Source organism: Psammomys obesus, unplaced genomic scaffold, assembly GCF_907164565.1.
Source record: "Psammomys obesus unplaced genomic scaffold, mPsaObe1.curated_primary_1811, whole genome shotgun sequence".
NCBI lineage: Eukaryota > Metazoa > Chordata > Mammalia > Rodentia > Muridae > Psammomys > Psammomys obesus.
Genome location: NW_026592710.1, coordinates 2048754 through 2063738, shown reverse-complemented (window position 1 = coordinate 2063738; position 14985 = coordinate 2048754). Strand labels below are relative to the sequence as shown.

Sequence of the window (14985 nt, the reverse complement as noted above, 5' to 3'; positions counted from 1 at the left end):
GAATGGGGGTCTGCCCTGTAGTGTGTACTGTAATCATGGCAGAGAAGGCTGAGGAGAAGCCATCGTCCTGGGACTTAGAGTGGCCATGTGCGTTCATGAGCTTTTCACACTGTTTGGCATGCTGGAGCCCCTCTCTCAACACAGCTCCCTTTGGTCAGATGCTCTGCAATACTCCTGGCCCTTTGTCCCTTCTTTTCCCCAGATGCAGAGGCCTTTGGCTTTGCCCCTCCAGCCCCTTGCGTCTCCCAGCAGTCCCCAGCACTGGAAGGCAGTATCCTCACTCCCGAAGACAGAAGAGCTGGGGGCAGAAGATACATTTGCTGGTCCTGGCCTCCAGGAAAAGCCCTTGGCATGTGCCTTAGCATCTTCTCCTCAGCATTTAGCAGTGGACCAGTCTCCGCCCGCGCCCGCGGCAGGCGCTGCCCCAAGGAGCCCTGTAAGTCATTCCACTGTGCTGCTCAACAGCATCACTTGAGGACCTGGCTTGTCCTGGGTATTGACCTCAAAGCACAGGCACATACCTTCCGCAGAGCCAGCCCTCCCCGCTTCCAGAAGGGAGCTGGAATACTGGCTAGAACAGAGCAAGAGGGAGCAATAACCCTCTGGCCACACCCCGTGAGAGACACACATGTCGCCCTGGGTCTGCCCCATCATCTGGGGTCTCACAAAGTCTATCCTTGAGCCCCTGGTTTCTCTGGAAGAAAGTATATGCGAGCATTGATGTGTGTGTTGTATCAGGCATTGCTTTAAGGAACAAGAGAGCGTGTATAAAACGCTCCTACCTGAAGCTCTGAAAAAGCTGAGGCAGGATCCCTGCCCGTCCAGCTTGGACTAAATAGTACGTAGCAGGACATACAAGGCTATAGAGTGCGATCCTTTCTCAAAATAAATGGGAAATTCCCCTCGGCATACTTTCCAGATAGCCCCTCAGTCGTCATCCACGCTCACCATATGCCTTTTAAAAGAGCACTGTGACAGGAGACCCTGGCCAGCTGGTGACTGACTGTGCTAACAAGGAACACAGTAGGTCCTGTGGTTCCAGGATTGGTTTGACTCAGGAACTCAATAGCATCATCAGAGACCTGATCCTTGCCGTCACTTGACTCTCCAGCTCCTTGTCTCCCTAGACTGCCTACTGTCACAGGAGAAAATTTTTCCAAGGGTCCTCACTTCAGTCCAACTAGATCAACTTCAGTCACACACCAGCCTCTGAAGCATCAGCAAGAACAGAGGAGATCCCTGTGCTGACTGGCCCCACCAGGCCTGTCAGGGCACGTCACTGTCAAACAGAAGGGCCACTGTGCTCGTGTGTCAGCCTAGGGTAGCAATGCCTCTGCAGCCTAGTGGTCCATGTCGCCTCAGGATTCACACATCCTGTTTCAGACTTTGAGAAACTTACTGTCACAGGTGTGCACCCACCGTGATGTCTTAGTGAGTGTTAGGAGTTGTCACTGTGTGTGTGTATTCAGTCAGGAATGTCCCCTCTCTGCGCTCACTACTGTGTACTCACCTTTTTCACTCTTTGTCTGACTGGCCAAGGCGGTGAGGACGGAAGGTCGGTCCTCACTGCCGTGTGGGCTCCAAGAGCACCGCCTGGTGAGTTAGGTGCTGGTCCTTACTGCCGTGTGGGCTCCAAGAGCACTGCCTGGTGAGTTAGGTGCTGGGGACCACAGACTGAGGTGGCAGCCGCCTCACCAAGGAGCGCCCCAGAGGAAGACTGTTACACATTACCTCCCTGGAGGCTGGGCCGGGTCTGAGGCCTCCACACAACAAGCAAGATACTGCTCTGTGCAGTGCAGGAAAAGAATGTCAACAACTAGCCTGAAAAATGGGTGACCTTTCTCATACTTTGTGTAAGCTGAACTGAAATGGCTGTGGTTGTTTGACAGGAATGGAAGGACTTCATCTGATTTTTTCAGATATGATCCACTTGTAGACATTATTCTACTCCGATGCTACTTACCTCAAAAGAGTAATGCCTTTAGACATCTCTCCCAGTAGCCTGTCAGGCTGTGGAGGAGGTGGCCCAGCAGCGCACCCACAGCTCTTTGCTCACCGACAGGTAGAGGTCCTGCCCTATGATGAGCGGCCTCTTCCCGTTACTCGGAAGCAGCTGGGGGAAGCATCCACAGAGCCAGAAACGAGAGAGGTGGACAGCAGTGATGTCCGGAGACGGGGCGCCTCAGGGGAGCCAGAGCCCCTGACAGAGAAGGCCCTGAGAGAAGCCAGCTCTGCCATTGACATCTTAGGCGAAGCCTTGGTAAACAGTGGCATGCCTGTGTGTGCGTACTCATAAAGAAGGGAAAACAGCTGCATGTTTTTTAAGATTATTTAACCTGTGTGTCTGTGTGTGTGTGTGGGTGTGGGTGTAGTCTATCTGTTTGTCTGTCAGTGTGTGTATCTTTATGTGTGTATCTGTGTGTATGTGTCTGTATGTGTATGTGTCTGTCTGGATCTCTGTCTATGTCTGTGTGTATCTGTGTGTGTGTGTGTCTGGGTCTGAGTGTGTGTCTCTGTGTGTCTGTGTAAATCTCTGTGTATTTGTATGTATGTATGTGTATTTGTATATATCTGTGTGTGTCTGTGTGTGTTTCTCTGTGTGTCTGCGTATGAGTGTCTCTGTGTCTGCCTGCTGTGTGCACACCCCGCCATTCACATGTGGAGGTCATCTTTCAGGAGTCAGTATCCTCCTTTCATCCTGCAGCTTCTCAGACTTTCCCATCAGCAAGCCCTACCTCATTGTGCAGAGGGCTCCCTACTGGAAAAGAGCCTTAAGGTGCAAGCTGGCAGTCTGGGGTGGCTGTGGTGCTAGGCAGGCCGCCTCCTTAAGTAAAGCAGGACTGCTATTTCCTGGCAGGTGGCTGGGGCCTATTCTAAGATGTGGTCCTGCCGAGAAGACGCACTACTGGCGTTGTACAAGAAGCTGATGGAGATGCCTGTTGGAACCCAGAAGGAAGATTTGAAAAACATGCTCAGGGCATCTGTCTTTCTCATCAGAAGAGCCATAAAGGACATCGTGTCCTCAGTAAGTCCCTCAGCCTGCTGCCCCGGGTCATCGACACAACTTTAGCTTTCCGTGAGATTAGGAATAAGGGTTCTCCAGCAAGAGGCGCATCCGAGGCCCGAGGGTAAGTGACAGGTGAGAGATGCCATCCTTGCCCCAGCTTTGCACAGCCTCTGTTTTTCCTTCGTCCTCAGCAGATGCACAGAGGCTGAGTCTCCACCAACAGCATTCAGTTTCCATAGTTCTCATGAGGCCCAAGGAGCTGGCAAGTCATTCATCTTTGTAGCTCTGAATAGACTTTAGGATGAGCAGTCCACAGAAGAGGAGTTGAGGGCTGGGTGTAGGTCAGGAGGGGTGAGCTGGCGTCACATGGTCAGGAGCGTCAGGTGGGGACCGTGTAGGGCCTGGCTGACCCTGCAGTGAGAGCTGTGTTGCTGACCCAGAAGCAGCACCTAGTACAAGTGCTCACGTTGGTTGCTGATTTCCTGTTCCCTGTTGAACTCCCCCTACAGGAGCTGATCTGTCTCACCTCATTTTCTCCAGGTCTTTCAGGCTTCACTGAAATTGCTGAAAATGATAATTACACAGTATATTCCGAAGCACAAGCTGAGCAAACAAGAAACATCGCACTGTGTTGAGAGAATTGTTCCCCTTTTACTCGCCAGGACTGGAGACTCCTCTGCCCGCCTCCGTGTCATAGCTTTGAACTTCATCCAGGTCTGAACTCCCCGCCCCCTTGTCTTCTTGTAGCTGTCTGGCTCAGCCGTGCGGGGCTCTGCCCTAAAACAGAGACACCTGCCGCCATGCTCCCTGGTACAGTGAGCTCCGCCTAAGCATGAGCTTTTGCTGTTTGGAGACAGAGTCTCTCAGTCTGTAATGCTGGCTGGACTTGAACGCATAGTCCAGGCTGGCTCCTTCAGACTCAGCAAACTTCCTGCCTTAGCTACCCCGGGGCTCATATTGCAGGTCTAATACCACACCCAGCTTAGTGGAGATAAAAAATAATGAATGTATAAAGCTAGGAGATGGCTCAGCAGTTTATCTCCCAGTTAAAATCCCTAGAACCCGCATGATGCCAGGTGGGCATGGTGGCTTGCCTCAATCTCACCCTTGGAGGGTGAAGATAGGATCCATGCAGCAAGCTGCCCAGCAGGTCTAGCCAGATTGGCAGTCACTGGGTCGATAAAGAGATCCTGCCTTAAAAGAAGGTGTAAGAGCTATGGAACAAGATCTCTGAAATCACCTGGGGCCTCAACATGCATGCACACACATGCCAACATGCATAGGCACATGCATTCACACAATTCACATGAACAAAAGAAAGGGCTGGTGAGGTAAAGGCCTCACCAAGGGGTAAAGGCACCTGCCACCAAGCCTGACAACCTGAGTTCACTCCCTGAGATGGAGCCACAGGAAAAACTGCTCAAATTGTCTTTTGCTCTCCACTCTCACTGTGGTGTGCTCATGCCCACGTATGCACTGACAGGGTAAAGACAGTGTAATTACCCAGGGAGTATTAACAAGAAGAGAAAACATACCATTCTTTCACCAGGCATACTTAATGTGGGCTGGGAGTGTAAAACACTAACACATGTAAATGGCAGGAGGATTTTGACACACAGTCTATGAGGTACTATGAAAATATATTTGGCTTTATTTAAACTAGCTGCTCTAGCACATCTATTTCAGGAAGCTTGGGGGTTTTGTTTCTTTCTTTGTGTTTTTTTCCTTTGTTTGTTTTAATCACTTTACAGCCTGATATCAGCCCGGCTCCCTTCTCTCCAGCCATTCCTGCCCTCACACCTCCCCCTCCCTCCCTCCCCTTCGACCCCCACCCCCTTACTATGAGACAGGGCTCAGCTAGAACATGGTGCACCTGCCTCGGCCTCCGAGCACTGGGATTCCAGGTGTGCACCGCCCAGCTGACTTAGGGTCCCTTAAGTTAAGCTCCTTATCTGGACTTGGGAAAATCTAAGAATTCCTTAAAATTTAATGCAAAGTTTGGTGAGGGTATACATCTGTCTTAGAGCTTTTGTCATTTCTCAAAGTGTGAAGAATCTAAGACCTGGTTTTATAAAGAAACTTAATGTTCAGGGAAAACAAACATGGAAAAAATAAGTGAACGGAACAGAAGTGCTGTGTTGGGCTGTGCTCGCAGCATAAAGCGTGGGCAGGATGTCACCTGTTAAAAGATGTGACAGCCCTTGAAAGACAGAGGAAGGAGGATTTCAGTAAGTTGGTTTGGCTTTTGTTTTTCTTAAGAGCCGGGTCTGTCCGTATCACCCCGGCTACCCTCCTGAGTACAAGTGTTGCTCCCAGCCCAGCCTTCCCACGGCCAGCCCTGCAGGAGTGCGCCACTGTGCCCCGCTCCTCACGTTTAATGGTTTTAACCATTTAGGCATGCTACCCTCGGCTCCTCATTCCCCGGCCTCAGCCTCCTCTGTGCTAGAGTTCCAGGCGTGCGTCTCCCTGCGTGTCTTTCCCTGTCTCCATCTGAGATCCATCTTGTGTCAAACGTTACCAGGGAGGGCTGGGCAGACAGCTCATTGGTGACGACATTGCGCTTCCAGAGGTCTGCGGTTGGTTCCCAGCACCCATGTATGGCTTCTCACACCCTTTTATGATTCCAGCTCCACAGGACCCAGGGCCCTCTTCTAGCCTCCAAGAACACCTGCATTCATGTGGCACACACACACAGACACATAGCACAAGTGAACACACAGACACACTCACAAATAAAAAATACAAAGACATCAGGGTAACCGGCCCTGAGCCTCCATGTGCAAGCCCGCTTGTTTCAGGAGCTGCTGTCCTGACGCGTGAAGGCCATAGTCATGGTGCCTTTGTGGGCCCAGTACCTAGAGGTCCTTACTACATACTGAGCATGTGGTAAGTTCCAAGGAGGCCTAGGCTACACAGTGAGGCCCTGTCACCAACCATGGAGACAATGGACGGTACTTGTGTTCTTCTACTCTGCTTCACCAGTAATCATATTGACCAGAGAACTGTTGACACTCTGCTAAAAATCCAGCTCTAAGACCAATCTCTTTCCAATTTTTAAATTCAGAAAAAGGTTTTGGTGAGATTGAGAAATACCAAGAACATAAGCCTTTAGTCTTCACTGTTTTCTGTGAAGCTCTCCTGGTTCTACTGACCTGCTGTGCTTCAGCTCTGTAGTTCCACTGCAAGTGTTTCCCAGAATCCCCAGCTCCTGTTTGTAATCCTCTTGCAGCTAGTCATTGTCCCTTCTTGTCCCTGCTTGTTTCCTTCATTGTTCGGTGTGACAGTCATGCTGAGTTGTACTAAGTGATCTCTGGCTTCTACCTGTAAAAATTAACAAACTGTGATGCATTTTGTAGGAAATGGCCTTGTTTAAGGAGGTGAAATCTCTGCAGCTCATTCCGTCTTACTTGGTGCAGCCGCTGAAGGCCAACACTTCTGTTCATCTGGCATTGAGCCAGGTGGACCTCCTGGCCCGGCTGTTGAGAGACCTGGGCACTGGGAGCTCAGGCTTTGCTGTGGACAATGTGATGAAGGTGAGCCAGCCGCGCGAGGCAGGACTCTGGCCCAGCACCGCAGTTGAGGGCAGGCTGCCTAAGTGGTGTCTGAGCACCTGGATCTTCCTGCTGTTTCTACACTAACTAGCGAGAGCATAGAATGCACAGGCTGTTACCCCTGGTGGGGACAAGTCATGAAAGTCATTCTTTGGGGAGCTGAATGAAAGCTCACCTGGCAAGCGTAAAACCCCAGGTTCGAGCTGCGACACTGCAGACAGTGGGCCGTACACTCCTGTAACCCGAGGCCCTAGGCTATCATTGGCTACATAGTGAGCTTGAGGCCAGCCGGGGCAACCTGACATGCTGTCTCAAAAACTGAAAAACAAAAAGTCTTTGTCTAAGAATGCAGAGTGACAGCCTGTGGGCAGCAGCTCATAGCAGTCGCAGGAGAATGGACACCTTCAGCAGGGGACAAACAGCCTGGGAAACAGGGCACAGGAGAGCCACACTTCTATTTCTTACAAGCAAAAATCCCACAGAGGCTGGCAAACTGTATAGCACTTGTTTTTAAACTCTCCTTTATCTGGGGTGTTTTAGGCCTCTGCCTCCCTTCCAACCTCCCAACCTATGGAGGAGGGAGAAGGACAGTGTGGAGAGAGCGCACAAACCCTGTTACTTCTCCCTGCTAGTTAGGGTCAATGGGTTCTTTCAGGGCTCTGTGCCAATCTCCGTCAACAGCAAACACAGCCAGCAGGCTCCTCCAAGCTGCTGCTCTGAGGCGTTTCTCACCATCTGTCTGCTCCAAACTTCCACACGCCACATGCCAACAACGCATATTCTCTTTCTGGGCTCTTAAATTCTCAGAGCCTGAGACCCTGCCCCTCTCCATGCCGCATATGGAAGGCTGTTAGCAGCTGGCAAAAGCCACTGCCCACTGTAGATGATTAATAGCTGCGGACAAACTAAAGCCCAGCTAACATCCAATACTTGAGATTAAAACAAAAACCTATTTATATAATATAACTGAGTTTTTAAAGAAACCAAAACTTTGATTACAGAACTGCTGTCCTCCTTGACCCCGGTTTGCATTAGTCCCCTATAGATTTAAAGTGTTTCATAATATTACGTTTGTGAATGGATGTGAATTAAAGAATGCTTCATAGCACATGGATGGAGAAGGCAAAGCATAGCACTGGACTTGGGTGTGCTGTATGCCGGGACAGTGAAGAGGATTGTGGCATGGCTCTCTCTCTATGCTTGCCGCCTCTCTGCCTGGTCATTATTTTCAAGTCTGCAGTGGACCTTTTGTGCTAAAGAAGTTAACTTGGTTGTTCAGAAAAATTAGCAGCAGAGATGAGACGGCTTTCTTTGCAGTTTGCAGTGAGTGCCCTGGAGCACAGGGTCTATGAGGTGAGGGAGACAGCGGTCAGAATCATCCTGGACATGTACAGAGAGCACCCTGCCCTCACCCTGGATTACCTTCCTCCAGATGACAGCAGCACACGCAGAAACCTCCTCTACAAAGCCATTTTTGAGGGATTTGCTAAGATAGATGGCAGACCAACTGAGGCTGAAGTCAAGGTGAGTTGGCCATCATGGATTGACGAAGCTGTACTCTGTTTAGAAGTGAGGCTGGAGAGATGGCTCAGAGGTTAAGAGCACTGGCTGCTCTTCCAGAGGTGCTGAGTTCAAGTCCCAGCTCACAACCATCTGTAATGAGATCTAGTGTCCTCTTCTGGCTTGTAGGCACACATGCAGGCAGAATATTGCATACATAAAAAATAAATAAATAAATAAATAAATACATCTTAAAAAATAAAAAATCTTAAAAAGTGACCTGGAACATAAACCAACCATGCTGACCCATACCTATAATCTCAGCATTGGGAGGCCAAGCTGAGAGGGTTTCTGGGAATACTCAGCTCAGCCAGGCTGAGCTGGAAAGAAGAAAGGAAAAGAAAGGAAGGAGAGAAGGAAGAAGGAATAGAAAGAAAAGGGGGGGAGGGATGAAGGAAGAGTGCAGTGCCACTTGAGTCATAAACAAATGGCCAGTTTCTTTCTTAAGGAGCCCCATGTAGAGAAGCACAGTCTGTAGTGAGAAGCAGGTCCCTGACCCAGGCCCTGGCCTGTCCGTGCCTGCCTGTGAGCTGTGAGACCAGTATTTCTTTGTCTGGGAAGAGCAGGATTACCAATGCACAAACCTTCCGTAAATTACTGGAGAATTTACTTTTAATAGTTACATTCTTATCGCCAAACTTAGATGCTATAATTTGTCTTCCAATGTCTGAAGCTACACCCAGAAAGCTCTTCTAATGGGGAAAGTGTTTTATTTTTGTTTTTGTTCTTAAAAAAAAAAAAAAAGGCCCAGAAAAGAGCAGCCACAAAAGAAGCAGAAAAGCAAAAGAAAGAAGAAATGAAGGCTCTGCAGGGCCAGTTAGCAGCACTGAGAGAGACCCAGGCTGGTACCCAGGTAAGAACGTTGGCACATCTTTCACCCGAGTGTGTGGGTGTGCGGCAGTGCAGATGGTACCCTTTGGTTTGGTTTGGTTTGGTTTGGTTTGGTTTGGTTTGGTTTGGTTTGGTTGGCAGCACAATTAAAAGAGTCTGCACTGATCTTTGGGTATCCCATGTCAGTTACTAGCTGGCTCTGTTGCTGTGGGGCCTGAGGGGAAGTTCTCCAGCCTATCTTCAAAGGGGCCTGCAGCTGAAGGCTTAATTTCACTGTGTACAAGGAAATCCAATAGGCAGTGTGCTTGAGGCCTCTCTGAGGACTGTGGTGTCACACATGCAGTGGGAGCAGGTTCTGTGTAGTGTGGAAACTTGGCGGCACATCCTACTTCTGGGCTGCACTTAGTTTCTTAATATTAACTGTGTCGTTGAGTTCCTGAAGTTATAAGAAAAGAGGAGGGTCTGGCAAGATGGCACAGGGGCTCTTTACTGCCAAACCGATGGGCTGAGTTCAATCTCTGGGACCCACATGGTAGAAGGGAACTGACTCCTTAAAGTGGTCCCCTGAGATCTCTGCTTGCACCATGGCATGCACATACACACAGATTAAAATAATTTTACAAATGCAAGCAGTCAGGAGTGTTAAGGAGGTCCACAGACCCAAATGCAAAGTTTCTCTTGCAAGGCGCAGTTGGAACCTGCCTCCAAACTACTTGTGGCCATGGCCACAGCTACTACACAAGCTCCAGGGATGCTGTGAGATGGGCAGAAATCTCACATGCTTCTCTCTACACAAATGGGAAAGAACAAGAAGTTGAGAAGCAGAAATCATGTCTACAAACATATTTTCCCAAGAAGGGCTGAAAGTCCCCAGACCTTCCCACAGAAGGCCAAGATGAGAATAACAGAAGGAAAAGAGAAAGCAGGGAAGGCTGGGGAGGGCGGCTCCCTTCACCCTGGCAGGACTCCAGTGCCCCTGTAACGTTGTAGCACGGTGCCAGCCACCCAGCCGGGGCAGTTCAGAGTGAGTGTCTCCCTGCTCGTTTACAGTTACTGGCAAACTAGGAGCACACTCAAGGTCGCAGGCTTCCTGGGGTGTGACTAAGTGTCTTCTCACCATGCTTATGTTGGTAGGGCTGGCGGCCACTTTGGCTAGTGGAAATAAGTCACTTGTGGGGGCGTTTGGTAGCCTTGGTATGTGTTATATCTGTGGAATGGTGGAGCTAAGGGCCTGGGAGAAGGGGATAAAGAGAACAGGAGGAAATGCTGGAGTTATTCTTGTTTTTTAAATGAAGTCTCCCCATGTAGCTCAGACTGCCCTAGAGATTCAGTCACCCAGGCTGGCCTCAAACTTGTGGTCATCTTGCTTCTGCCTCTAAAGTACCAACAAAATAAATGTTCACCAAGTTCAGCTTGGAAAGATTGCTAAAATAGTTTTGTGGAGCTGGGTAGAACATGCCTGTAATTATAGCACTAGAAAAGCTGAAGCAGGAGGATTGCAATGTTGAAGCCAGCCTGGGCTGCATAGATGAGACTGTAGTTAATAGATGATGATGGATGGATGGATGGATGGATGGATGGATGGATGGATGGATATGATGGGTGGATATGATGGGTGGATATGATGGGTGGATAGAGATAGATAATGGATGGATAGATAGAAAGAAAGAAACATGCATCCTGTTATTCTTTGATAGAAATATCGAATATCTAGACATGTACTATGAGGGTAGTGCATCCTGGCTGGACTGCAGCTCACACAGCCACAGCCCACCTGCTCCTGACCTTTTTGTCTTTGTGTCTTAGGAGAAGGAGAGTGATGCTGTGCAGCTCAAGAACCAAGGTGAGCAAATTCCCATCAGGGCAACTCAACACTGTAAACACTCCTCTGCCGAGTATGCCAGCGCTCACCTGTAATCCCAGCACTCAGAGGCCGAAGGGTCTTTTGTGAATTGGGGCCCAGCCTGGGCTACATACCAAGTTGCAAGCCAGCCAGGGCTGCATAGTGAGACTCTGTCTCAAAACAAAACAAAATCACTTCCTTTAGCAGGACTGGTGTCACACTTATGAGTCCAGAGAATAGCAGGTGAGGCAGGAGGATGGCATGTGTTATGGTTGCTTTTCTGTTGCTGTGATAAGATGTCATAATCTAGGCAACTTATAAAAGAAAATGTTTATTTGGGCTCATGGTTCCAGAGGTGTAGGGTCTATGACATCATGGCAGGAACATGGCAGCAGGCAGGCAGGTGTTATGCTGGAGCAGTAGCTGGGAGCTCACATCTGATCTACAAGCACAAGGCAGAGAAAGACACTGGTGTGGGTTTTTGAAACCTCAAAGTCTGCCCCCAGTGACACAGCTCCTCCAACAAGGGCACAGCTCCTAACCCTCCCCAAACAGTTCCACCAGCTGAGGACCAAACCTTAACCATATGAGCCTGTGGGGACCATTCTCACTCAAAGCTCTGCAGCACGTTTGAGGCTACTCCCAGAGCAGGGCCTTAGTTCACAAACCAGGGTACAGGAGTAGCTCGTGACGGCAGTGCTGTCCTGGGATGTGTAAGGCCCCAGATCTGACCCCTAGAACTAAAGAAAAAGAAAGAAATCTTCTTCCCTTGGCTCTGTAGTCGTAGTTACCATTTTTACTGAAACTTTAAACATTTCAACCAAATGTAACTTAAATTGTGCTTTTTTGATCTCCTCAGACCCTGAAGGAAGGAACGCTGCCCCACTCGATACTCCGGAAATCCCAGATAACCACTATTTGGATAAGTGAGTGATGTCACTTCGGTCTGTGCATGGGGGGAGGCTCTAGGCATGCAGGTCTCCTCCTTGGCTTACTCTGGCTGCTCAGTCTCTCAACTCCTCTACTTGATACAAAAGCCTGGAAATTGCCCTAAGCTGGTCCACATGGCTCGGCCAGGAACCGCCTAAGTCTCAGCTTTGCCCCACCAGAGTTTCCCTGTCCATTCCTGTACATAAGCATGACCTGCGCTGTCCAGGGCAGGTCCAGCCTGGGAGGCACTAGATGCCCTCCACCTCTTCTACTACACCACCCACAGCAGGACTGTGCCAGCACAGCTCACACTAGAGGAATCTTTATCCTGCTTAGTGAGGCCCTTTCTCTGCTGGGTCAATATCTGGCAGGTGGAGCTGAGAGGAGGGTGGCCAGTCCAGCTGGACGCCCTCCGTGGCTGATGATAAGTGGGATGATAAGTGTCGACAGCCTGGACCTTCCCAGATGCCCCAGGGAATAAAACACCACCGAGCCAGGAGATCTGCCGAATCAGGAACTCGGTTTATTGAATAAAGCAGTCCTTTTTATAGGTTTGAGTCAGGAGGCAGGATTAAGGAAGTGAGGTAAGATGACGTAGAGAGCAAGGTTAGGTAGTGCAAGGACAGGTGGGCCAGCGACAAAACTCCACCTAACAGTTACCAGGCAGGGTTGATTTTAAGGCGGATATGCTGAATCACTTTTGCCCGGAAGTGGCCCTCTTAAATCGGAAGCTGAAGACAGGTCTCCAAACTCAGATGCAGCAACCCTTATCAGGCCCAACATTTCTCCTGACATTGTACAAGAACCCTGAGCCATGCTCTTCTTCCCGAGAGGTACAGCTAGCCCTCGGAGCACCAGGCATTTCAGGACAGGAGGGTCTGGAGAATCCTGAGTCTAGTGCGAGCAGGGTTGAGTGGTCACAGTAGTCAGAGCGTGGCTTTCAGTTCCGTTTTTTCTATTTCGTTGTAGTCTGTGCATCTTTTGTGGGGAAAGGAATGAGTCTTTCACAGAAGAGGGCCTGGACCTCCACTACTGGAAACACTGCCTCATGCTGACAAGATGTGACCACTGCAGGCAGGTCAGGAGCTGGGCGTGGGCCATGGCCACTCACAGGTGACTGCTGTGGGCAAGTCAGGTGCTGAGCACAAGGAACGGCTAGGGCTCCTAGGTTTTGAGAAAAAGACCAAAGCATAGGTAGCCCCTATCTTTGAAGTCGGAAGAGCAGAGAAGTCATGCTTTGGCCTGGAGTGACTATCTGTGTCAACCACTGTCTCTACCACACGCAATCCACGCCATCGGCATCCCACTTCAGTGGCACTCAAAGCATTTGTCGCTTGGCTCTTCCTGTAAGTGGAGCCCTGCAGTTTGGGCCCATGCTGCCCTGTGTTGGCTTGCCTACTGCCATGTCCAGACCATGACTAATTCATGCCCGTGGCCATTTCTGTTTGGGGCTGCTGGGAGTCGCTTTGTTGTTGGCAGTTGCACATTGCATTACTCCTGGGAAACAAAGAAATATCCATTGTCCCAACTAGTACACTGATTATGGCCCTCTTAGTCCAGCTTAGCAGCGAATTAGTTACTATGGCTGACTCCTGAGCAGTGGTACACTCCCTGGTTCCCCACAGTCAGACTTCCACTCAATGCCTACTTCAGCATAGCACATGTGTGGCTGTGGTAGGACCAGGAATGGTGGGTGGAGCCTCAGGGGATACTCACAGCTCCTTGATGGTCATGCAGACCTCCTGGTCATGAGGGTCATTTCTTATTTCATTGTCATAACCTTGGAGCCGAGGTACTCTGTAGGTCACCAAAGTCTCTGCTCCTTGAGACCAATAGTTACATTAAACCCAGAGGAAATACCTATGTCACATCTTCCTCCAGTGCTCACCTTCTTTCTGCCCTCTTCTGCTTTGTTCGCTGAGCCTTTTGGGGTAATGCAGACTGTTTCCTTCAGTGTATAACTGAGCATTTAGCTACATGCTTTTAGTTGGAAACTGAAACCAAAGATTTGCACCAACATAAACGTGAGAAAAAAAAAAATTATTCATGATAAGCAACGAAACTTGTGTTCACACTCCATAGACAGGGGCCAGGGCACAAAGGCACTGGGGTTCATACAGGGCTAAATGAAGCCAGTGGCTGATTCATGGAAGTCATCTGCAATGCTGTTCCCCAAAGCTGTCTCCTGTACATAGTTGAACCTCTCTCTTTTGTCCCTTGTCTGGCTCAGCAGACTCTGGGACAGGGTCATAGATAAAGGTACATGGGTCATGGTACTTTTCCACTTAGCCAAGATTCAAAGAAAGCAGAGCTATGTGAGAAGGCGCTTCTGAGGTTAACAGCCATATTAAGTTTACCCTCCTGTGTTTATGCCACAGCAGCACGCGTGTATCCTCAGCGTTTGGACCTTAGGACTCTGAAGGAAGCGATGCTTGTTACAAAGGGGAGGTTCCTGTGGCCACAGCTCTGAGTAGCAGTAATCTAGAGACATGAACACAGATACTCAGAAGATAGTCTGACAGACATATTTAAGAAAACAGGAGCAGTACCTCCCCACTAGAGCCCTGGTCTCATCTCTACAGGTCTTGTCCCAGCTTACGTGAGCTCTCTGACACAGAGTGGGCCTCCATGTCTTTTTCCTACAGCATGTGGTGTCATTAGCAGTAGGGACGTACCACATACTTCTGGCATGCAACCCACAATGTGTATGGTGTGGGTGCCTGAAGGGGCCTCCTGGTCACCCGATGATAGGAGGTAGTCCCCTCCTGGCACTGAGGCTTCCTTCAGCAGTAGCCTTATGGTTCCTGGAATAGGGTGCCTTCTGCTTTTAATCCCTTTAACTGCTTATGTGCCTGTCCTTGCAATACTTTCCAAGTCTGTTAGAAGGATGCAAGACCTTTTTCAGAGACCTTCAGGTCTCTGAAGGTCTCCTAGAAAGAAGCTTAGGCTGGTTACCACTTCTTGAGCTTTCCTTCCTCCGTAGCAGCAGGCACCTCCTTGTCATCTGTCCTGCAGAAGCTCATGGGCGTTGTCAGGCCTCCATCTCATAGAGGCTCATGGGCATTGTCTGGATGACTTCCTCTTGTGAGCCTCAGTCCATCTCTTTGCTTTTCCTTTGTTTGGTCTAGGAACATGGGAAGAATCTTAACAATGTTTCCATCTCACAGTGGCTCGAGGCATTGGCTTGCCCTCTAATCACAGCATTTTCTTGCCTTCTAGTTCCAGTGATTAGCCAACTTCCATCCCTGACCCCTGAATGATAC

At 49.6% G+C, this 14985-nt stretch overlaps 1 protein-coding gene across 2 annotated transcripts in view; it reads left to right on the top strand.

Annotated features, from left to right (window-relative positions):
* Cep104 (centrosomal protein 104) overlaps positions 1 to 14985 on the top strand; it is a 35175-nt gene that overhangs the window by 10802 nt on the left and 9388 nt on the right. For both annotated transcript variants that reach the window (XM_055615190.1, XM_055615188.1), the window contains exons 9-18: positions 203 to 436; positions 2063 to 2260; positions 2858 to 3025; positions 3548 to 3721; positions 6364 to 6540; positions 7876 to 8082; positions 8864 to 8971; positions 10756 to 10792; positions 11652 to 11718; positions 12692 to 12800. In XM_055615190.1, coding sequence (XP_055471165.1) covers positions 203 to 436; positions 2063 to 2260; positions 2858 to 3025; positions 3548 to 3721; positions 6364 to 6540; positions 7876 to 8082; positions 8864 to 8971; positions 10756 to 10792; positions 11652 to 11718; positions 12692 to 12800 — 1479 coding nt within the window. The remainder of the gene's footprint in view (positions 1 to 202; positions 437 to 2062; positions 2261 to 2857; positions 3026 to 3547; positions 3722 to 6363; positions 6541 to 7875; positions 8083 to 8863; positions 8972 to 10755; positions 10793 to 11651; positions 11719 to 12691; positions 12801 to 14985) is intronic.